We start from the raw sequence: 25,214 nt of genomic DNA, 5'->3' as shown, positions 1-25,214 counted from the left end.
TGAAACGAACAGAACAAACATTCTCAAACATAATCAAGAAGTGAAAAAAAATCGTGAAATTATTTTTAAAAATATTGATTGAATCAAATTTTGTGGCCAATATGAACTTCCCCTTAGGGAACATGATGAAAAAGCGATTCGAAGAACCCTGATGTATTTCGTGGGTTGCTACAGTCCGTGAGTAATCTAAACGAGCCTCTCAAAAATCATTTGGAACATGCCACTGTTTAAAGGTAATTCTAAGACAATTCGGAATGAACTGGTAGATTGCATGTTGAGTGTCTGTCGATCTGAAATTCAGACTGAAATCGATGATATTAGTTTTTTTTTTTTTTAGCGATTATGGCAAATGATGCCACAGACATCTCCCAACTAAGTCAGAAAGTTTTGGTTTTTCGATATGTAGTGCATTTATTTTTGTCCTATACTTATTAGTAATGGTATCAAGAAGTGAAATTTGTATGTACCAAAATCTACTGCAGCTCTCCCAATCCACAAGTTCACGAGCCACCACTGCTTAGAATGATGTGAGGAACATTGATATTAGTCCTAAAGCCAAAAATACGTTTGAATGATAGCCCTAGGATGATATAGAGAACATTTATACTGTATTAGTTTTAAAGTAAAAAAATATGTTGAAATAAGTCTTGTAATGAACAGTTTATATTAATTCCAAAACCAAAAATAATATATTGGATGACAGTCCTAGGATGATGTAGGTAACATTTACTGTAGATTAATATTAGTTATAAATCCAAAAATATGTTCAGATGTCTGTCATAGGAGGATTCAGAGAACACTTATATTAGTCCTAAAGCAAGAATATGTTGGGATGACAGTCCTTGGATGACATAGGGAAGATTTATATTAGTCCTACAGTCAAAAATATTTTGGGCTGGATATCTGATGTTAAAAAAATGATTATGACATTATTGCGAAACCTGTTAACAGCTGAAGTATAAAAATTGCAACATCTTTCAAAAAAATATATTTCCAATGGAAATTGTATACGAACTTGAAACCATTTAATAGTAAAAGATTTAACATGTTCTTATATATTCAGTACAAACATATAAGAAACAAACTTGTGAATGTTTATTAATAAATGTATTGCGAAAAAACTAGCGAACTAATAATTAGCAATAATGAGCAGACTTTAGCTATTGCTTTACGTACAAAATTGTGTTTTTGTTTTGAATAAACTTAAATTTTCAAAGAAGTTGTTACAAATCCAGAAGCATAATTTTGTAATGGCTAACTTAAAACGCTTCTGATTTACTTTATATCTTCTTTATTGTATACAGGGTGATTCACGAGGATTTACTGTCCTTTACGGAGCTATATTATTTCAAAGAAAATCTTATATACATTTGTTATAAGTTATTGTAAAGAACATACTAAGTATCTGAGAATAATCTGCGCCACGCTCTTTCCATATTTATCAGCCAGCTCCTTGATCTTGGGGTCTTTGAGTGGTTCGGGAGATTCTCCTTTGTGCAGTGGGGCGATGCTTGTAGGACCTCCGAAAGGACTGTACCCTGTGACAACAATTCCCTTTTCTTTGCAGAATGAGATGAGTTTTGTCTGGTTGAGATAAGGATGGCACTCAACCTGAAAGAGATATTTTGCACTTTAATAACCAATGTATCATTTTGTAAATAAATTAAGAGTTACAACCGACGCATTTACTTGCTACAGTATTGAACATTATCGTCGTTGTTCCTGCAATAACTCCTATGTGACATATTTATAGATTTTCAGATTTTGGTCTATTAAATAACTTAAATAGTGATACAGCAAATAATAAAATCTCCTATATGTAATCATATTTATTTATTTCGAAAATGTAAGAATTCACAATCCACTATGTACGGATGCCATAGGATGAATAAATGTGTTTTTTTCCTCCTACTGAAAAATTGTATATTTTGCACATAGGGGTTATTGCAGGAACAACGACGATGTGAATTAATTCCAGGTTAATCCGAATATTTATGAATCTCTGGTGAGAATTTTTCAATATTTAATTCCGGCTAATACTGTATTATATGCTAGTTTTTGTGTGTACACAATGTGCAAAATTTGCCTCTTTTATATCATTCCACTCTTAGACAAATAATCGAACTGCATAAGTCTGTATTTCATATGTACTTAGCACCGGTATCGATACTCGAATTTGAATCTTCACCATTTTAGACAGAGATTTTATTCCTATGGTATACAATAGCTTTGTCCGATGGAATAAATTAAATGAGTTCCTTTAACAAGATAATATAGCCTGTGTTGTATTTTTTCGCTTGCAATAAGCATATATATATATATATATATATATATATATAACGCAATTGTTTACGTTTCTTATTTACAAGAGCAAAGCAACCTATATATATATATATATATATATATATATATATATATATATATATATAGGTTGCTTTGCTCTTGTAAAAGTTATCATTTTCAACCTTCACATATACTATAGACATAACCGCGTGAGCCGTTATTCATGTCGTTAATTTTAGTAAAGTAGAATAAAATGGTCAAGTTGTATAATTTTTTTTGTGTGTTTTAGTTAGTGTTTAATAAAAACACGTTTAATTTTAAATACGTGAATAAAATTGTGTCTTAATGTAACGTTGTAATCAGTGATCCAATGCACAGTAGTCTTTCGTAAAGTGAATGAACAACTCCTTCATTGGACATTTGTGAATAGGGATATGGGAGGCCACTGCTATATAGTTACTTTCAGTGTAAGAAAAAATAGTCTACAAATGGTTGTACTATCCAATTTTTCTATTTTAAGCGGTCAGAGAGAGACTACGAGCAGTATTTTGCTTCAAACAGAAATAGTTGCCTCCCTCTTCAATTTTTAAAGTAGGTAATCGGTAAACTAAAGTAAAGAGTAAATTTCCGAGCTGTCTTTAAACGCAATTGTTTACGTTTCTTATTCTCTTATTCAGCGCTGTAACGTACACGCGATCTGTAGTGCTTATCTGTTGACTCGAGACAATAACATTATAAAGCAATCTTACTGTCCATTACAATTTAAAATTGCTCTGAGGAAAGGAAATTTACATTTGTTTGAATAAATTTGCAGAAAATTTAAGGCATTCATTCAATCATCTATTATCAGAATTTACTGCTGTTTTAAATTTTCTGAAGATATTGGGAATCTAGTCAGTAGTATTCCTAAGATACGATACTATAAGTTTTATTTAAAGCATTTTTTTTTCGAAACATAAACAGAAACAAACAAAATTGTATTTAACTTTTCTGTTTGAAATATCCCTAAGATTAACCCCCTGAAATTAATGACAGGCCTTACGATTCACTCTGTATTATGGCTTCTTTCATTTTTTTAAATGTGAACACCCAACCTCCCTTGCAGAAATGGACTTGTTTAGCTTGCATTTAAATGGCTGACAGTTACCTTATCAACGCATGTCACAATTTTCTTTCATATATACACATTTAATTTGGGAACTGCCATCTCTCGGTTGATGTAATAACGAAAGCGATGATGCTGCTCCTATAAATAATCAACTTCAGGAACTTCACCATAACACAAAAATGTTCCACATTTTACCATTTTGCATTTGGAATATAGATTTTTCATGTCAAAAAGTGTTCCTCGATTCAGTTATCTTGATTTCAACATAAACATAGGCCTAGTAATATTTGTGAACTATATTACAGCCTAAGTAATGGGTTTCTTAAGAACAATTCCTTGTCCCGATTCCCACTAGAGTGTCCAACCTAGTATAGGCCCTGCTTTCATTATTGTTGTGAGTCGAACACTTAGGCCTATACATTAGATGAACCGTAAGTGATGTCATTAATTTTAGAAGACTATTCTTTGAGATATTTCAAACAAAAAAGTGTAATACAATTTTGCTCGTTTATGCTTTTTTTTCGAGATAAAAATTGTTTTATATGAAACATTTTATTGCGTGTCTTGTAAAAGTCATTGAATTCCCAATATGGTCAGTCGGTTTAAGAGAGCAGTGTATTATGATAGTAATTGATTGAAAGAATTTTAGTTTTGTTCTTTAAGTATGTAGAAATTTGATCCGAAGTAATGTAACACTGTAAAATTCTTTTGCAGAACGAAAAGTTACTTTGTTGGGATTAAATTTTTGTACATTTAAAGAACAAAACTAAAATTCTTTCAATAATTTATTATCATAATACACTGCCCCCTTAAATTAACTAAGCATATTGGGAATTAACTCAATGACTTTCCCAAAATACGCTATGAAATGTTCCATATAGCCTAAAACAGTTTTTATCTCGGGCGGGAAGCAAGAACGAGCGAAATTGTTATTAACCTTTTTTGCTTGAAATATCTGGAAGAATAACCTCTTAAATTAAATAGATTATTTGTATATTTTAAATTTTTTTCTCTACAGTACTTTATCTCACATGTTGAAGAGGACACTCTGTTTATATAGATGAAACGTAAGTAAAGATTAGGAAAGGCACTTTCCTATTCTCAACTACTTTGTATATTTGTGGTGACACAAACAAGGGAAACTATAATGAAATTATAGACGATCAGGGAAATAATTGAGGAATGACTAACATAATGAAATCAGCTGTAGCCTATGGAATATAAGACTATTGTATTATAAAGTACCGCAGCAAGGAATTCGTAAGTTACGCAGTAACTTTATTTCATACATAAATTAAATAAGCGCATCAAATTGTTACGTACAGTATGTTACGTCTCATATTGCTAAACGCAAGAAGTCTTCATTAATTTTGTGTTAAGTAGGTCGGTAAGTGACTGGAATGCCAAGTTAAGACAGCAACTTTGACAGTGACATGTTAACCATCAACATCCAAGACATGAAGTTAATTCCATATTTCAACATTAGTTTGCGATGACTGTCTTAACAGGATATTATGTAATTCACGAAGACAATAATGTTACTAGAAATACAGAAACATTAGAAAATGTGAGCAGTTGAGACAAACTCATTTAGTGGAAAGTGAGAGACAGCTTTATGTAATATGATGTTTCCATTCCTTTGCAATTAAGCTCATATGGCAATAATTTATTAGAAAAGATGCCGTTATATTATTTCGGACAATTTCTTATCAGACAAACTTAATACCCGAACGTGTAGAATACCGCTGGTTCAGGTTAACTACGTCCAGAGCAGTAGTTTGGCAGAGCCGTAGCGGCACAGCTACCCTGGCGCTTGTTGGACAGACCTGCTGATTAGAGTTCAGCATCACTCAGTTAAATGGGCACATCATCACATGTGATGCTGAGATACGAGGGGATAGACGTCGATTCATAAGTGATCATTGTAATAGCAAAAAACATGCGTAAAATCTTAAACTTCTTCCAGAACATTCAAAGAGGAGTTACCATTAGTTTCTGTACCGGTTTCAAATTATCACAATATTTTCTTGATCTCCTTGAAATGATGGTAGCTGCTAATATCCCTTTAAATAAAGTAAACAGTCTCTACTTCAAATCTTTCATGGAGAAATGTACTTCTAGAAAACTCCCGTCTGATGCTGCTTTAAAGAATAGTTATTTAAAAATATGCTATCGAAGTACATTGCACAAAATAAGGCAAGTCGTGTCAGACAAAATATGGATATCTGTAGATGAATTTCATGACTCTGCTCGATGAACTGGCCAAAAATGTCAACAAGACACCAAAAACATCACTTACCGAACCAGGTAAAACGGAAACTAAATAAAATTCTTTCACAAAACAATGGCTATTTACATTTATGTGGATTGATAAAATCTAAAATATCTCACGTAAATATAAATAATATACCGTATTTTCGTTTAACTCCAATCACGTCGTGTGATGTTGAGCGGAGTTTTTCGGAGTAAAAGAATTGTTTTACAGAAAAGAGGAGAAAACTGACATTTGACACACTTAGAATGACTGTTATGGTTCATTGTAACGCTGTAAATATAAACTAAGAAAAGAGAAATGAAAATAAATAGTGTTAATAGAGATCGGCTATAATATGCATATTTTATGGTAGACATTGTATATCAAGAATGTTCTTCATCTCATGTTGTATATAGTGTATACCAGGTCATTGTAGCCTACATAAAATATTGCAACATTCTTTGTAATTTGTTTTAAGAATAAGGTAAATCAAAATCAGCAACATAATATTACTTTGCTGCAGTGTACAATCTAAGTATTGTTTTTGTTGTCATGCTACAGTGCCTGTCCTTCCAACCCCCACCCGTACACTGACTGACTCTGACGATCTCTGAATTCACTGTCTATATTATCCTGTTTTTTCGGGTATTAAGTTTCTAAGTCTGCTTATTGTGCTTCAAGACAGTAAACTGAATACAAATATAAAATGACACACATTATTTATGAAAAGTATTTCTTCTGATCAATGTGTGTTATTTTATTGAAAAACCCAATACAACGCGGCCGTTCGGGGACGTACTTCACTCCTGCGTTACAGCTAATCTGTTGTAGGTGACAATTACGTGGTCTGTAGTGAGGCCAAGAAAGTGATGGAAAGGAGAAAAAACTACAACATAATGCACTAATATACGTCATTTATTCATCTTTGCTCCTATAGAACATAAAATATTGTATGATAGTTTTAAAAACATTCTCTATAGGCTTAGGACTAATTTACTTTAAGTGTTAGTGATAATTTCAAATGGGGTTGCACAGACAAGGTTGTCCACTCTCACCTACATTGTTCAACATTTATATAAAATGAAAATTATTATAGAAAAAATGTAACCAAGTTTATATAAAAGGAATCAAAATTGGAAATAATACCTTAGTAACTACATTATAATTAGCTGATGATCAAGCGATAATTGGAGTTTCTGGAGACAATTAGTAAAGAATACATCTTAAATAATATATCAAACGATTTAAGAATGGACATTTCAAAAACAAAATAAGAATTAATGGCTTTCGCCGAAAAAAATCCACTAAGAAGCAAAATATCTGGGTTTGAATTGTCTTACATCAATAAAAAAAAATATATAAACCAGAAAATCTCAAAATACATTTGCATTTTAAGAATTCTAACCAACATATTAAAACTCAGCCTTGTACAAAAATCTTAAAGGTTAAGAATATACAAAAATTTAGCTGTGCCAACTCTACTACATCGTAGTGAAATCTGTAGTGTTAAATAAAACTACAAGAAAAAAATGCAGTTAGATGAGAAAAGATTTTTTGAAAAAAAAAAAAAAACAGCAGGTTAGACATTTCTCGGCCATAAGAAAAATGAAGATATTTTAAAAGAATTAAAAGTGGCATCATGTGAAGAAAAATTTAAAAGATACAAAAACAATTGATAGCAGCATGTTTCTTAAATAATAACAGAATCCCCCTACAAATGATAAATATAATTCAACAAGTTGGAGACGTCCCGGAATACCAATGAAGAGACTTTTAAATGAGACCGACACAGGCATAGCAGGCCTATATTGTTCGTGATGGCTGATAGTGTTGATCAGGCTTAGGATCCGAGACAACTTAAGAATGAAGTGAAGTTACAGTGCAATGGAGTATAGATGGAATGAGGTGGCGTCTTGAGTTTTGTTTGCTTGTGCTTTAGTGCACAATCCGGTTCGTGATCAGCGGTACAGTATTCTTCCGTCTCTCCCTACGAAACGAACTCAGGCCATCACAGTGCATTTTCAATTCATAGTGAACAGTTTATTTCAAACTAGTTGCAAGTATGTACATGGTTGTTCATTGTAACGCTAACGCCTTCAACGTCGCCGAGGGACATGAAAACTTGTGAGGTATATATCCTACTTCATTTTCCACCGTCACTAGATTGTACTATTAACAGTAGAATATAACGCAGCACATTGACGTCGTTGTTTACATTCACAGTATGTCTGTCTACTATGTCCAAGGAACTCTATAGTCAAGTTGTGCGTACATTGGTTGCTAAAGTGTCCCAGATCCTAAGCCTGGTGATGATGACGATGATTGTCTACAGGAATAGATGGAACCCAAGAGGTGGAAGTTAAACTGAGAGGATTCAATCCGACATCGGGATGGGAATCCGGTGTGGCTTATTAGATAGAGCGTCAGCACGTAGAGCTGAAAACCCGGGTTCAAATGCCGGTGCCGGAGAGAATTTTTCTCTGTTCCACTCATTCTTTATCACTACAGGAATAAGCTAAGAAAAAAATTCTCCCCACAGAGACCAATGAACTTTTGTAATTTATATTGGTAAATAGTGATGATTTTTTCGTGGTACATACTTTCCACCACATTGTAACTTAATTCCAAGCCACCGATGACGTATCTCAGGCAGCAGGCGCATTTGTCTGAAGATTCGAAGCTGCGCCCGGGCTTGGCTTCGATTCCTATTTGGCCTGAATACATGGTTTTGTTTCTACCGAGGTTTTCCACAAATGGAAGGTGAATGTCAGGTAGCCTAATTTATGGCGAATACTCGGTCTCATGTCAAAATACGATCTCGCATCAACGCTAAATATCTAATACCGGTACTTACATAGTTGATACAGGGACGTTAAATAATTGAATAAAAATCCTAATCTGCTTGCATTTAGGTCCGTTATATATCAGATTTTTACTGCAATTATATTACCTATGAATATGAAATGGATATATTTTCGTGAAAACGTCATAGCTTCTAATTATGTTCAGAAAATCTTACCTGATTGACGACGGGTTTGATAGCAGCAACATCCAGGATCCGTTGTAACTGTTTGCTGTTAAAGTTGGACACACCAATGCTCTTGGTCAGTCCCTGCTTCACGCAGTCTTCCATAGCTTTCCATGTGTCCACATAGTCTACATCACTATAAATTAATTGCTTGTTTTCATCTTTTGGAAGACCATCGTCCCCTTCCTGAAAAAAAAAAAAAAAGATAAAAATCCTTTCATTCTCATACACACATTCTCAATCATATTAATCCAGTCTGAGTGGAAATAATGAGTGTGGCAGAAGAGAAGCTTCTTTAAACTGTAAAATATACATAGTATCCTTTTAAATTTTCTTGCTATTAAGTTTAATATCGTTAGGTTTTCTCCGAGGTTTTTCCCAATTGTAAGACTAATGTCATGTAATCTATGACGAATCATCGGTCTCATCTCGCCAAATACCATTTCGTTATTACCAATTCCATCGACGCTAAATGACCTAGTAATTGATACAGCGTCGTTAAATAATCAAGTAAAAATTACTGTTACAGTCAATACTCTTCAGAATTTAAAAATGAAACAATTATATTATGATAGCTACAATAAGATATGAACAACCAAACAACCAAATTTGTTCTTGGAATGTAGGCTTTCACGGTCGACGTTGTATGGATCGATGTTATCCGAGCTAAAGGGCCTGGTCTGTTGGCGCTATTGCTACCATACGTTTCGACTGGTGCTCCGGCAGACATCGTCAGTGGTGTGGCACACGGGAGCGCAAAGATCTCCTTAGCAAAGATCTCCCAGCACGCTAAGGAGACAATTTGTAAAGCAGTATCAACAGACCACGGTCCTTTAGCTCGGATAACATCGATCCAAACCAAATTTGTTGTTTATAAATTGCATTTCAAATAATTATTTGATGAACACTTTTATTTGATTTGAAGTCTTTATATAGCGAACTACTATTTAATTCTGAATCACTGACACCAGTCGGATCAGATATCTCACTCATTAATTGAACATTGATTGTCGGCGGTGTAGGAAAATTCACTAAACCGTTGATGCATTATAACCGAACTGCAGAAGAGAGGTTAGGAAATGCCTTTTTTCTTTCACTGGATACTCTCACTCTTTCCAATCTACTCTTTTTCGTTTTTGGATTAATATCTGTCAGCTAATTTCAACTTTTTATTCCACGCCACGTTTTCATTCATTCTTCCCCAGGTTTCGGCATAATTTCTAGAGTAAATCTACTCAACAACGTAGCATAATTCACTGCTTTCGATTGTATGGGTATAACGTCATAACACTACACAAAAGATGCACTGTCCGGAGACAGGCCCACTTATACTAGTTTTATGTATTAATGTGTGTAAATTGGTAGGAAACCGCATACGTTAACAACTTTACGTAGGCTATGCGATAACTTGCCAACTATCAGATTCCCGTAATAACAAAACGCAAAGCCTCTTCATACGTATGCCATAAAATGTTGTTTCACACCGTTCGACTCAGAATAAAGAAGTTTTTCTTCACAAAATGAGCGCGAACCCAAAAAATGAACACACTTTTGGAAGTTTACCTAAACAAATGCCTGATTAAGAGTATTCAGAAATGTTTAACACGTATTTGTGAACTGGGAAGGATATGTATTTAACATATAAAAGGAGAAGAAGCGTATTTTTTCAACGCAATTTGTTAAATTAGAGTATAAGATATTCATAGAAAAGACAGGTGAGATGTAAAAAATTACTACCAAGCAAATCTCACATACTTTATTACGCATTATGATAGAGTACCGGTAACTAATTGGTATTATAATTATGTGACCTTGTGTAAAATCATTTGTTTTGAATCAATGTTTAACAGATGTCACAAGACTTGCATAATTTTAATTCAGTTATAACAAATGTACGCCTGGAAACAGGTTTCGTTTAGTACGGCGCCGTTCGAAGAGTGACAGGGGCAAGTAGCAGCCCGTTCAGCGGTGATTCAGCGCGCCATCTTTCGGCAGTAAAATCTCGCGACTTATACATTACACTACAGATGTAATAAATAAATTGGCTTACGTTATAATAGGCGCAGGATCTATCGACTGCTGGAAATTTAGCTGTATTCCTTTTGTACAGTACAATTTCTTCGTATTATACGTATCGTACATGAAGATTCGCTGTTGTATTATGTACTGCATTGCCACGAACTGAGTTGAACTGCACTGAATGGAAGTTAGCTTTTTACTATTGCTCAGACATTGACATCTATTCAATCTGTTGTATTTTTTCATACTACGCAACAAAAATCCTTCTCAGTCTCGATCCTGGGTAAATGTACACACTACTTTCTCTGTAGTCGCGTTCGATCTATAAGATATAACGGCGATTTAACTTTACGTGAGCGAAACCTGTTTCTGGCGAACACACTGTACGAATATCATTTCATTTAAAGAAATAAAAGAACTCAAGTTTCTCTACTTGAATAATGGTACTTACAACGATATTTTCCTTAGGGAGAGAAACAGTAATCCGACCCTGGTACAGACCCAGAAACAAAACTTGGGCCGCAACTTTGGCCACCTGTGACCTAAATTTTTCTGAGTCTGTACGAATTCGATTTCCATTAGGGTAATTTATTATTTTTTAAGTTTATCTAATTCTAATCTTCCGTCTATGAGTTCACTTAGCTCAAACAGAAGTGAGTATGAAGAGTATTTTCCTGGAAGAAAAGGTGGCATCCTCACTGCTACTTAGTGCCGATTGTCTCCGAGAGTTGAGAATCTCCCAGGGATAGCTTTGCCTTTTATTAAAGTTAATATTGTTGAAGTATGTATATGATATTTTTCTTAAATAAAATCTTGTTGTTTACATACGACAAAAGTTTAAAAAAGCTGTAATGAGTCATATCTCACTTACTGTATACTATAAAAGTGAGATTTCATTATTAACTTTGTAGTTATCACCTCTCAGTGATAGTAATGAATCACAAATCACTGTCAAGTGTTTTCTACGAGATTTACTTAATATAGTACGGCATTAACTAACCGACATATTTCGCAAACTGTGTTGAAGGGAGATAAGGCAAGAGATAAATCCATCACACAGACATCACGTAATATTTATTTATTGATAGAACTGTATGCTACATTACTTTAAAGAAGAGATATTGCTGAATATTATCAGCAGTTAAAAAGAATTTATATCTGTAAAATTAATCTAAAATAAATTTGTGGAATTCACGAAACTATTCGTGCCACATACCTCGAGATTGTTCAGTAATATGTGTTACATATGTTTTGTAGTTCGGAATGTTTATATAGGGTAAACTCATCTAATTCCGTGACTCATGTAATTCCGTTATATTGAATATAATGAATATTACTGAATTATGTGTACATGACAAATTGTTGGTAGTTTGTTCAATGGATAGCAGCACTAATCAGCTACCATCTCAAGAAGTTTGGGCTTCTGGGAACAAGTGCACTGCTAACAGGAAGTCATTTCTTAGTACGTCATTGCTAAGAAGCTTGGTTTAAGTTGTCCTGGTGTCGTATCCTAAAATAAGTTAAAAAAAAACAGGTATGTGCATAATTATACGTGTGTATGAATATATATTTCTATAGAGATTGCTTTGAAGATTTAGAATGTGTACACAGTTGTCAGTTAACTTATATAATTGAGTCTACAAACCTTAAGTTGTCTGCACAATTTCTTAAAGATTTTTAACATTTGGCTGCCTTACTGTATCACGGAATTAAGTGAACAGAAAATGAAAACTCGTTAAATGAACGTCATATAGCCTGTACGACTAGTTGTCATCTATATTAATTAATTATATAATATTTATTTATAATAATTAGATAATTAATATTAAGTAATCGAATATTATTGTCAATTAAAATGAAGAAATTTTGCATATGATATATATATATATATATATATATATATAATGACCATCTTCGCATAGGGATCAGCACTCTGTTCTGTGATCCGCACGTGGGTTCGATTCTCGAACTCTCAGACATTTTTTAGTCAGGAACTGGTCTCAAGCTTTATCTACCCAGATTTTTAAAGATAACTGAGTATCTGACTCTCAGCAAATGGGTGGATCAATTGTAATCTCTTTCTTGATTGGATGCGTCACTTTGTGAAGAACATCCCTCCAAGCAGACCCTTCCTTTTGTTGATGGACTCACATGGAAGTTAGGTAGGTCCTGATGTGTTGGCTTTGGCCAGAGAAAACAAGATCGTCCTCTTCACCATGCCCTCTCATAACAGCCATATTCTGCAACCATTAGGTGTCAGTGTTTATCGTCCCTTGAAGCAAGCTTTAGAAATGAGTTGGAGAACTTTCATATGACAAACTCCAATGTTGCACCAACACGATTTGACTTGCAAAAGTTGTTCAGTTTGGCATATGAGAAGGCAATGACATCAACAAATATCCGTTCAGAGTTTTCTAAAACGGGAGTTTATCCATTCAACCCATCTTCCTTGACAGATGAAGCCCTTATAGCTAGCAAATTAAAATACATGCCAACTCTTGTTATCAACAAACGCAGGGTAACCTTCCAGAAGAAAGAGTTTGTTCAGCTGTCTGTTTCATCACAACAAAATAATTCTGTTCAGTTGCCTGTTTGAACACAAGAGAAACGACGTCAGACTGAACAGATTTGTAGAAAACACCCACATATGATCCATCAAAGAAAAAGAGAACGGTTAACCGCAAAATAGATGTCAGAGCCAAGTGCCTTACGCTACCAACCAAACCTCCAGCTGATGCTTCACCGCAGAAGTCTACAAAATCTTCTCAAGGAAAGCCATCCACATCACGAGCCAGTTCTAACGATGAAAATTGGGTTTGTGGAGTTTGTAACGGATCCTATAATGCTGACGTCTAAAAACGAAATAATGAAAATTGGATAGCTTGCTCATTCTGTGGGAAAACATATCATGAGAAGTGTCAAATTTCAGAATCTGATGTTGATGTTTCATGTGTGATAGTTGTGCCACTTCTGATGTTGATCGTGATGATTCAAGTTGATTATATGAATAATGAATAACTTTAATTAGGATAATTACGTTCATGTTAATGTTCAAGGTCACAGTGTAAGATGTTTCTGTCTTTATTTTATGTACACTATTGTGTCACGGAATTAAGGTTACAGTGTCACGGAATTAAGTAAATATCACGGAATTAAATGAAATGTGAGTGATACTTTTAATTTTTTTTTGCTCTCTACGTAAACACAGCTATCAGTTATTACTTCACGGATTGTCATATTACGACGTTTGAACAAATGTTTACAGTAATAAACAATATTAGTTTGTGTTTTCATATGGAAATAATAGTAATAAAATCTTATTATCACGGAATTAGATGAGTTTACCCTATATTGACGCAAGTATTTTACTTTTAGATTCAGTATTTAAGCAATAGTACAGGGTTGTTTCCTATCTCTGGGAACGAATTTTGAATGATGTCATGTGCGTCAGGAGTCATACGACAGCTGAACTGTGGTGGGAGGTGACAGACCAATGGTGAGTGATTTCGTAGAGTGCACGGTGTCTCACAGCAGCAATGGCCAAGAAAATCGAGCCTTTTTGGGATGGGTACATTGCGACCCTTTCCAATGCCAAGTATAGTTTAGTGAAAATAAAAGAAGCCTAAAAAAACGTGGTTTCGTTACTTCCAAGAAAGACATCTTCTGTTACCTAATAAGACTGACAAAGCTCGGATGAGATTAAATCTCGGGGGGGGGGGGGAAGAAAGCAAATCTACCCCCAGTTACAAGCCGCATATCCCGAAATGATACAAATTAATCCCTTTCGAGCTTTACCAGTCTTATTAGGTACACAGAAGATGCCTTTCTTGGAAATAACGAAACCACGTTTTTAGCAGGCTTCTTTCATTTTCTCTAAACTATACTTGGTATTGGAAAGGGTTGCAATGTAGGCCTCCCAAAAAGGCTGGATTTTCTTGGCCATTGCTGCTGTGAGACACCGTACACTCTGACTATGAAATAATTCACTACTGGTCTGTCACCTCTCACCACAGTTCAGCTGTCGTGTGACTCCTGACGCATATCACATCATTCAAAATTCGTTTTCAGAGATCGGAAACAACCCTCTGTACACCTACTTCATTTATTCAAGTTGGGATTACTGTCTCATATCAAAGAGTCTATCACTTGATAATCCTCTATTGTCAGGGATTGTCTGTCTGCACAATTTCGCCCCCACTATTACGATGACTACGGACGCACATTATGCCTACTAATGTCATGCATTACAGGCGTTATGTTCGGTTCAAGTTTATCGAGTATGGCGAAGTTCGATATTCGCCTATGTTCGCTGTGCAGAAAGAGGTCTGTCGTGTATGTTTAACCTCGTTATAAAAGTAGTAGCTGTCCTCCACTCTCACCCATTCATGTTTTAACCTTTTAACACAGATGTTGCGATTAGTTTTTCATGTGAAATAAGACGAAGTTTTTAAAATCTTGGTTGCATCTCTCATGTTCGAATATTGCAGGACATTAATACCCACATTTTAACAAGTAGCGGGCTGTTTGTTTGTCAAAGCGCAGTGCGGGTAAGTTTCCACTTCTCTGAAGGGAGCTGAATTCTGGTACACTAGATTTACAGCTAGGAACACTATCGCTGGGACCACAGACTAGGATTGATGAGTTTCGCAATATGAATAATTAATTTAGGCTCTTATAAATTTCTCTATGTGTTCGGTGCTTGTGTGCATCTCTTCCATGAACTCTTTGATTTTGGAAGAAGAGAGGTCCTAATCCCAGCACATACCTCCAAAAGTAGTGTCCGATGGGATGTCTTCCAGCATATTACATCAAACCCAAAATATTATCGAATAAACAAAAATACAAGGTGTAATATCGGATGATCTTGCTCGCCACGGAACAGCTTCATTCCTCTCAATTCATCTTCCTAGAAATTTCATGTTCAAATATTTCGGATAATGTGCTAGATACGTACAGTAGTTCATGAGTTCAGTCGTGTCTCCCCAAAATAAGACTCATATCAGTACGCTCCCCACCACAATTCTTGTCGTCCCCCATTGTGAGAAATTCTGCAACTGCTGTAAGCCGTTTTGACAATTAGTCAGAGGATATTTTTTGTTTCTTTACAGGAGTATGATAAGATGCAGATGATTAAGGCACAAAATAAAGGAACATCTTGTAGACCAGTGTGGTCAGGACTCGCTGAAATGGTTAACGGGTAAGCGATGCAACGAAATATGTATCCTCGTACAGAAGGGAGAGGTAGAAAGCGTACCTGGCCAGCAGTCACGGATGCACGCTGGTGCTGTAAGAGATCTGCGGGTAAGAGACGCTAGCCCGAGAGTCTACTGTGCTGATGACCGCCACTATAGACAGTTGTGGCTTATAATACCGCATTATTGGGGGTTTTCTAAGATTTTATTCACTGATCATCTTAGGCATAAACGTTGTTCTGTCCGATACCATTCCATAACCATGCCTTGGAAAAGTCAAGTAAAAGTCAATGATGGACGAATTGTACTTGAGTTTATGTGAGTGTGTTTGCATATACAGAACACTATATGCTTCTGAAGAGGATGTTGTTAGAATTATTTTAATTTTGAACTTGATTAGCCGTTTATTTCTTTACTTTTTATTTACCTCTACTTCTTTTCCGACTTGGTGGCTCGTCATATATGAATGTCATACTTTTTTTTACAGAATGCATTACATTGACGACTGGAAAGGACAGACAACTCGTTATGAGCGATAATAGTGAGGTAATACTAGGTAATTAATACAGAGTGGGTTAAAAGTCCCGCATCATAGACTGGATTACTATTTGGAAAAAAAAATAGTTATATTGTTGAAGGTAAAACATGTTGACTACTAAAGAGCTTGTACAGATCATTCTGCTCTGCAGACGTGAAGGTTACTCCTAAAGAGACGCCGCAGATGAATTTAATCGTAGGCACCTGGATCGACAGCCAGTAGCGCACACCACATCTGGCAGATTGCTCCAAAGATTCAAAATCTCAGGGAATGTTGCAGTTGCGCTCCGATCAGGACGACTCGGCACATCTGCAGAGGTGGAGGAACGGTCCTGACGAAAGTGTGCACCAGACCAAAGAAATCTACTCGCCGAACAAGCTTTGAACTGAGCTTTCCTCGGACAACTGTTCGGCGCATTATGAAGAACTAATTTCGCGCGCATACACCTTTGCCAGGACCGTTTCCTCCACTTCTGCAGATGTGCTGGGTCGTCCTGATCTGCAACACTTCTGAAGTTTTGAATCTTTGGAGCAATCTGCCAACTTACTGTACTGGCAGTCGATCCGGATGCATTCGATTAAATTAATTTTCGACGTCTCTTTCGGATTAACCTTCACGTCCACAGAGAAAAATGATCTCTACACTCTCTTCAGTAGTTAACATATTTTACCTGCAACAATAAAACGAACTGTTTTTATCCTAATTGTAATCCAGCCTATGGTGTGGGATTTTTGGTTCAATTGTATAATGAAGGAAAGGAAAAAAAGAGTACCCAGAGAAGAACTTCCCCAACACGGCCTTATACACCACAAATTTCATTTTGGTTCTTAGGACTTTTTCACAGGTTTTCGGCTTAAAACGTGACTTTCATGCCCTTAGACTTAACAGTACCCCTGCATCTCCTTTAATTTGCTTTCATCATGCCTAATTGTTTTATATATTCGTAACAATTATTATAGTGTGTAACTTAATATTAATTAATTCATTCATTGTTCTGCCCAAGGGCAGGAATTTCACTACAAACCCACTTTCTCCAATCTTTCCTATTTTCTGCCTTCCTCTTCGTCTCTTCATATAATCCATATATCTTAATATCGTCTAACATCTGATATCTCCTTCTACCTCGAACTTTTCTCCCATTCACCATTCCTTCCACTGTATCCTTCAGTAGGCAGTTTCTTCTCAGCAGTGACACAACCAATTCTTTTTCCTCTTCCAGTTCCAGCATCATTCTTTCTTCGCCCACTCTTTCCAACACAGCTTCATTTCTTATTCTATCTGTCCACATCACACGTTCCATTCTTCTCCATATTCACATTTGATGGTCAGCGCGTCTGGCTGCGAAACCAGGTGGACCGGGTTCGAATCCCGGTCGGGGTAAGTTATCTGGTTGAGGTTTTTTCCGGGGTTTTCCCTCAACCCAATACGGGCAAATGTTGGGTAACTTTCGGTGTTGGACCCCGGACTCATTCCAGCGGCATTATCACCTTCATATCATTCAGACACTAAATAACCTAGATGTTGATACATCGTCGTAAAATAACCCAATAAAAATATAAAAAAACTCCACATTTGAAATGCTTCTATTCACTTTACTTCGTCGTAACGTCCATGTTTCTGCCCCATACAATGCCACACTCCATACATAGCACTTCACTAGTATCTTCCTTAGTTCTTTTTCTAGATGTCCGCAGAAGATGCTTCTTTTTCTATTAAAAGCTTCCTTTGCCATTGCTATTCTCCTTTTGTCTTCTTGGCAGCAGCTCATGTTACTGCTTATAGTACACCTCAAGTATTTGAAGCTGTCCACTTCGTCTATTGCCTCATTTAGAGTTCGCAAGTTTACCTTCTTTATTTTTCTTCCTATGACCATGGTCTTCGTCTCTTTTACATTTATCTTCATTCTATACTGCTCACAGTTATCATTTAGCTCCAGTAGCATATGTTATCAATATTTTAGAGAATTTTGTTGACCATATCAAAAGAGAGCGTTACTGATGGCTGAATAATCAACATCCGTGAAAATATTCGGGTTCAGGTACATCCACATCTCGAGTAATCTGATTTTCCATCTAGATTAATATGGATGCATCCAGCCGTATGCGTGTGCATAATATTGCAATGCGCATCCGCTCAACCGAAGGAGAATTTCGCTTTCTTGACACCAAAAGTAAATGGACAACGGTTTACTTTACGAGCGTAACAATATTTTAAACATTATGAGCACTGTATAATCAAGCTTACCGGTCGTAGATCTGGGCAGTGATTACGAGAGGAAAATCTGTTTTCCTCAGGAAAGATCAGCTGCAGTTTTTCTTTGAAGGTGAAGCAGTAACTTACAACATAAAGTCGATAATAGTAGACCTAATTAGTAATTATACAGATGACGTCGATTCTTGTAGCACACATGCAACTCACACACGCATACATACACGGTATAATGACATTCATTGTTGTTAATTCAATGACTGATAGAGGACTGTATTTGAAACGAAAACTTTAATATACAGAGTGATTCACGATGATTTACCGTCCTTTACGGAGCTTATTTCTGAAGACATTTTGAACAAAAAATATCGTATAAACACAGTTCCTATTCTCAATATTTTCAGAGTTACACTAATTTGAAGTTGTTTGTAAAATACGTTTTTTCTTTAGTTTGAAGGTAAAAGAATAATACAAATAGAGAATGAACCATTCAGAAGTATCATTTCTTTAATTGGCAAATATTATGAATCTAAAAATGTGCTGTTAACTCCTTAGTCGCTTCGTACGGACATCTTTTTCTGTTTTTAACCAGAAAATGACATTATTCTTACGGATTTATCACAACAAGTATTACGAATCACACCACGTCCACCGACTTAATTATTTGCAGTTCAATTTTGTATTTCACAAACAAACATACTCACTGTAAAAGAGAGACCCAATATTCAGAGAGATTGGGTAAAGATTGACTTACACAGCCCAAAGGAAAAAGAATGAAGTTAGAAACCATGGCTTTTTGATCATGAAGTTTTAGAGATGATTTGTCAGAAGAGTAACCTTATGCTTTCAAAAATGGAATGTCAAATGAAGGACATCTTATTGTAAGTCTGAAAAATAAATCTCGATGTTCTGTGTAAAAAGAATTCATTTATGAAGTGCTCTATATGTAATATTTCACTTCATGCCAAATGTTTTGTGCTTTCCCATCGTGAGTATAACAAATTTTGTTGTATGTTGTTAAATATGTGTCTCATAATTCTGTAAATTAGTTTGTAGTATGTTACCTTTCACAATAAATATAACTTACAACTAGAGTATTGTTGTATGGTATCATATGTTTCTCACATTAATGCAAAATGTGAAAGGAATACCAGGGTACCCTCCCGGGACCGTTGTCCCATTAATGGAACATGCCAGTTCAAATTTGAAATTCTTTTGAATACATATTTAGTTCACTGAAGTAACTAACAAAAGTACAAGAAAAAACAACTTTTCAAAAAATTGAAAAGTCGGGCTTAAATGGGTTAACATGTATATATAATATAATTATGTACGCAGGAAAAAATGGAGTAGTGCTTCTACGAAATCAAAACGGAGAAAGTATAACTGATGACAAAGAAAAGGCCGACGTATTAAATTCCTATTTCATTTCGGTTTTCAATAATAATAATAATAATAATAATAATAATAATAATAATAATAATAATAATAATAATCCCGCTGATAGGATTGGTTGTGTCACAGAGCGTGAATGTGAACCAAATTCGACTTTCAAAATAACTTCCAAAGGTGTTAGAGAGAGAATAACGAAATTAAAAAATCGGAAGTCTCGAGGACCAGATAGTATTGCTACAAAGATTCTTAAATTAGGTTCCGAGGCCATAATTCCATACTTAATGCGTATATTTCATGTTTCCATAAACAATGCAGCTATTCCATGTGACTGGAAATCAGCTATAGTGGTACCCACACATAAAGGTGGAAATAAATTAGATGTCGGAAACTACAGACGATTAGCCTTGCATATGTCGTATGTAAAGTCATGGAGCATTTGATATCGGATTATATTCGTCGTGTTCTAAATGCGAAAGACTGGTTTTACAACCGCCAGCATGGTTTTAGGGAAGGCTTCCCATGTGATAGTCAAATTACGTCGCTGGTTCAGGATCTAGCTGAAGAGGTAGATAGAGGCGGGAGAATCGATGCAGTTGTGATTGATTTTTCGAAAGCATTTGATTTGGTGCCACATGACATATTAATAGATAAGTTAAGTAGGCTAGGAATAGATAAAAGAGTGGTGCTATGGATCCAAGAATTCTTAAAAGGTAGAACCCAGAGAGTTAGAGTAGGTCATGAAATATCGGAAATTGGAAATGTAAGTTCAGGGGTGCCACAGGGCAGCGTTCTGGGTCCATTACTCTTTATAATATACGTAAATGACTTATGCCAGAATATTACATCAAATGTGAGGCTATTTGCAGACGACTGCATTATCTATAGAAAGATTAGAAATAATTCAGATGTGGATGCTATTCAAACAGACTTGAATAAAATTTATAACTGGGCGGTAATGCATAGGATGAAAATAAATGGTTCTAAAAGTAAATATATAACATTTTGTAAAATCCGAGACGAATCTAGTCTTAATTACGAATTCAGTGGTGTTGTAATTCCGCAAGAACAATGTTGTAAATACCTAGGAGTGTATTTAAACTCCAAACTTTCTTGGGGAGAGCATGTTGATAATGTTACGGGTAAAGCATGGAGGGCACTTCACTTTATTATGAGAATCTTGAGAAAGGCTAGCCCCAAATCGAGGGAAATAGCATATCTAACGTTAGTGCGACCGTTAATGGAATACGGAACTACATGTTGGGATCCCTATAGAATATATCAGGTAAATTCCTTAGAAAGAATCCAGTATAGGGCAGCGAAATTTGTTAGAGGTAAAAGAGAAGATGGAAACGATACGATAAAAGAACTTAAATGGGAAACTTTGGAAAACAGACGTAGGAAAACTAGAATAACATAATTGTATAGAGCACATCTAGGTCAGAAAGCATGGGTAGACATAACGGCTTGGTTAGAAAATCTAACGTACTATGGTAGGAACGATCATGATTTTAAAATCAAATGTAGGAAACAGCGAACGGATGTAGATAAATTCTCATTTTTAAATAGAACTATAAATGATTGGAATGACCTACCTGCAGCGGTCTTTGAGGGCTGTCCTTCCTTAAGGAGATTCAAGAATAACTTAAAAAGTTGTGTATAAAGTGCAAATTAAAATTAAGTTGACATTTAACATTTAATTTTTTAAGGTGACATGTATTTATTTAGCCTGACGAGTTACTCCCTTCGTTTGAATTATAAATTATTTAAAAATAGCATGTAAGAGGGTCTTAGACTAGAAATATTTAGCTTAAATGTAGTTCTGTTTTTAAGTATGCATAAGGGTGTAAGTATTTGTCTTATTTGAACTGTTGTATCAGTGAAGCGAGGTGATTCAGTGAAGTTATGGTTTTACAGTGAAGTGAATAGTTCCGATCAGTGATAATTTACAGCGTCAATGAAATGTGTTCTATAGTGTCAGTGAAATGCGTTATAGAGGTCAGTGAAATGTGTCCTAAAGTGTCAGTGAAATGCGTCATAGTGCCACTACAGTGAGTGAGATGAGAGTAAAGTAAAAGACTATTGAATCTTATGTAAGGTCTATACATACGTGGTGTGTCTAAAAAGTTCGGTGAATGGTGTCATATTTGAACGCCAACTTGGCGCATGTGCTTGCGCATGCGCATGGTTCTTCAGAGACTTCGGGAGAATCGATACACAGCATGCAATGCATGTGACTGGCAGTGTAAACAGACTGCGACCAGTTGAACGTAGTCAGTGTGAGAGAAAGTGTCACAGCGCAATGGAGCAACGTGTAAACATCAAGTTCTGCTACAAATTGGGGAAGACTGCAACGGAGACACATGGAATGTTGGTGCAGGTGTACGGGAGGGAAGCCGTGAACAGAAAATGTGTTTACGAATGGTTTAAACGCTTCCGTGAAGGGAATGAAACAATTGAGGATGAGCCACGTTCAGGTCGGCCATCGACAAGCAGAACCCCAGAAATGATCGAGAAAGTGCGACAAATGCTGGCATAAGATCGGCGACTGACTCTAAGATTGATTGCGGAGGAATTGGACATTAGCAAGGACACCATCGTCCGCGATGATTTGGGTAAGCGGAAGATCTGCTCCCGATTTGTGCCGCACAAGCTCATAGACGAGCAGAAAGCAAAACGGATGGAAACTTCTGGTGATTTCATTTCCATGTGTGACCAGGATCCATTGCTTCTGAAAACCATCGTCATGGGAGAAGAGACCTGGTGCTACCAGTTCGATCCGGAATCAAAACTGCAATCGATGTCATGGTGTTCACCGACTTCCCCGCGACCAAAAAAAAAGCCGTCCGCAAAAATCCAAGGTGAAAACACTGTTGATCGCCTTCTTCGACAACAACGGCATTATCCACAAGGAATTTGTTCCTGCAGGTCAAACCATTAATGCTGCATTTTACCAGTCCGTTTTGAACCGATTGCTACAGCGTATCCGGCGGGTTCGTCCAGAGTTGCACAGGACTGGAAAATGGATGCTGCTCCATGACAATGCCCCTGCACACTGTGCGATCCGTGTGCGCCAATTCCTGGCTCAGAAGATGGTAACTGTTCTTGAACACCCTCCGTACTCCCCTGATCTGGCCGCCTTCAAGCGGGGAAACAGGAAGAAGTCCGCAGGATCCAGATCAGGGGAGTACGTAGGGTGTTCAAGAACAGTTACCATCTTCTGAGCCAGGAATTGGAAAAGTTCGGTGAATGCTATCAGAAAACAAACGAAACAAAGATACAAACAAATTTTCTTTATTGCCGTTCAAAATAGTCGCCATCCGCTACAACACACTTTTGACAACGTTCGTACAGCTTCTGGAAACTATCAGCAAAGGCCTCCTGTGGAATCGATCGCAGAACGGCTGTCACACGATCTTTGATGGCATTCACGTCTGCAAAACGTTCACCTTTTAATGGCCGCCTTCAAGCGGGGAAACAGGAAGAAGTCCGCAGGAGCCAGATCAGGGGAGTACGGAGGGTGTTCAAGAACAGTTACCATCTTCTGAGCCAGGAATTGGCGCACAAGGATCGCACTGTGTGCAGGGGCATTGTCATGGAGCAGCATCCATTTTCCAGTCCTGTGCAACTCTGGCCGAACCCGCCGGATACGCTGTAGCAATCGGTTCAAAACGGACTGGTAAAATGCAGCATTAATGGTTTGACCTGCAGGAACAAATTCCTTGTGGATAATGCCGTTGTCGAAGAAGGCGATCAACAGTGTTTTCACCTTGGATTTTTGCGGACGGCTCTTTTTTTTTTTTTTTTTTTTGGTCGCGGGGAAGTCGGTGAACACCATGACATCGATTGCCGTTTTGATTCTGGATCGAACTGGTAGCACCAGGTCTCTTCTCCCATGACGATGGTTTTCAGAAGCAATGGATCCTGGTCACACATGGAAATGAAATCACCAGAAGTTTCCATTCCGTTTTGTTTTCTGCTCGTCTACGAGCTTGTGCGGCACAAATGGGGAGCAGATCTTCTGCTTACCAAAATCGGGTGTCCTTGCTAATGTCCAATTTCTCCGCAATCAATCTTAGTCAGTCGCCGATCTTGTGCCAGCATTTGTCGCACTTTCTCGATCATTTCTGGGGTTCTGCTTGTCGATGGCCGACCTGAACGTGGCTCATCCTCAATTGTTTCCTTCCCTTCACGGAAGCGTTTAAACCATTCGTAAACACATTTTCTGTTCACGGCTTCCCTCCCGTACACCTGCACCAACATTCCATGTGAATCCGCTGCAGTCTTCCCCAATTTGTAGCAGAACTTGATGTTTACACGTTGCTCCATTGCGCTGTGACACTTTCTCTCACACTGACTACGTTCAACTGGTCGCAGTCTGTTTACACTGCAAGTCACATGTATTTCATGCTGTGTATCGATTCTCCCGAAGTCTCTGAAGAACCATGCGCATGCGCAAACACATGCGCCAAGTTGCCATTCAGATATGACACCATTCACCGAACTTTTAGACACACCACGTATGTGGGTTGTATTGTAAAATTACTGTAGGTTATTTTATGTTTTATTATTAATTATAATTTTTGTGTTAAATTGTATTGTATATTCTTATTGTATTGTGTATATAATTGTATTGTGTATTGTATAATTGTATTGTGTATTGAATTGTAACTTTATTGTGTATTGTTTATATTATGAATACCACTGCCACCGGGTGCTTGCCCACTTGCAGTGTAAATAAATACATACATGTCTCTTTTCTTTAGTCTAGAAGCAAGAAGTTCTGCTTTCTATTTCGATAAAGAATGATATCTAATTAAGTGATTCAGTTCCTGCTGATTAAATGGTTTCAGCTCTGAATTTTTCCCTGGGAGATATTCATCATCATGATCATCATCTAAATTCTAAACATTGATCAAGTATGGAACCATCATCACATTCTAGCTCTTAGAATGCCAAATAGAACGAAAATAATAGAAATGTCGTCATAGCCTTTGTCTTTTCTATTATTTCAATTTAAGGGTAAAAGGTCGTTCAAATAGCGCGCCTGCTTTGATAAATCAAATTATAAACTTTATTTTTTCAAAATACTTTAAACTAGGATATAAACATGTTCAACTCACCTTTCCACTTCAGATACGGAAAATGGGAACAACTGGATAATACCCACGGCAGAGCAATGTCGATAGTCG

General features: G+C 36.5%; 1 protein-coding gene across 3 annotated transcripts in view; it reads right to left on the bottom strand.

The window, feature by feature from the left end:
* LOC138697725 (aldo-keto reductase family 1 member B1-like) overlaps positions 1-25,214 on the bottom strand; it is a 57,449-nt gene that overhangs the window by 11,178 nt on the left and 21,057 nt on the right. For all 3 annotated transcript variants that reach the window (XM_069823209.1, XM_069823225.1, XM_069823216.1), the window contains exons 4-5: positions 8,665-8,859; positions 1,399-1,611 (exon numbers count right to left, since the gene is read on the bottom strand). In XM_069823209.1, the coding sequence (XP_069679310.1) occupies positions 1,399-1,611; positions 8,665-8,859 (408 nt within the window). The remainder of the gene's footprint in view (positions 1-1,398; positions 1,612-8,664; positions 8,860-25,214) is intronic.

This window comes from Periplaneta americana, chromosome 1 (assembly GCF_040183065.1).
Source record: "Periplaneta americana isolate PAMFEO1 chromosome 1, P.americana_PAMFEO1_priV1, whole genome shotgun sequence".
Lineage (NCBI taxonomy): Eukaryota > Metazoa > Arthropoda > Insecta > Blattodea > Blattidae > Periplaneta > Periplaneta americana.
The sequence above is the reverse complement of the archived record's forward strand: the minus strand, read 5'-3'. Positions and strand labels throughout refer to the sequence as shown.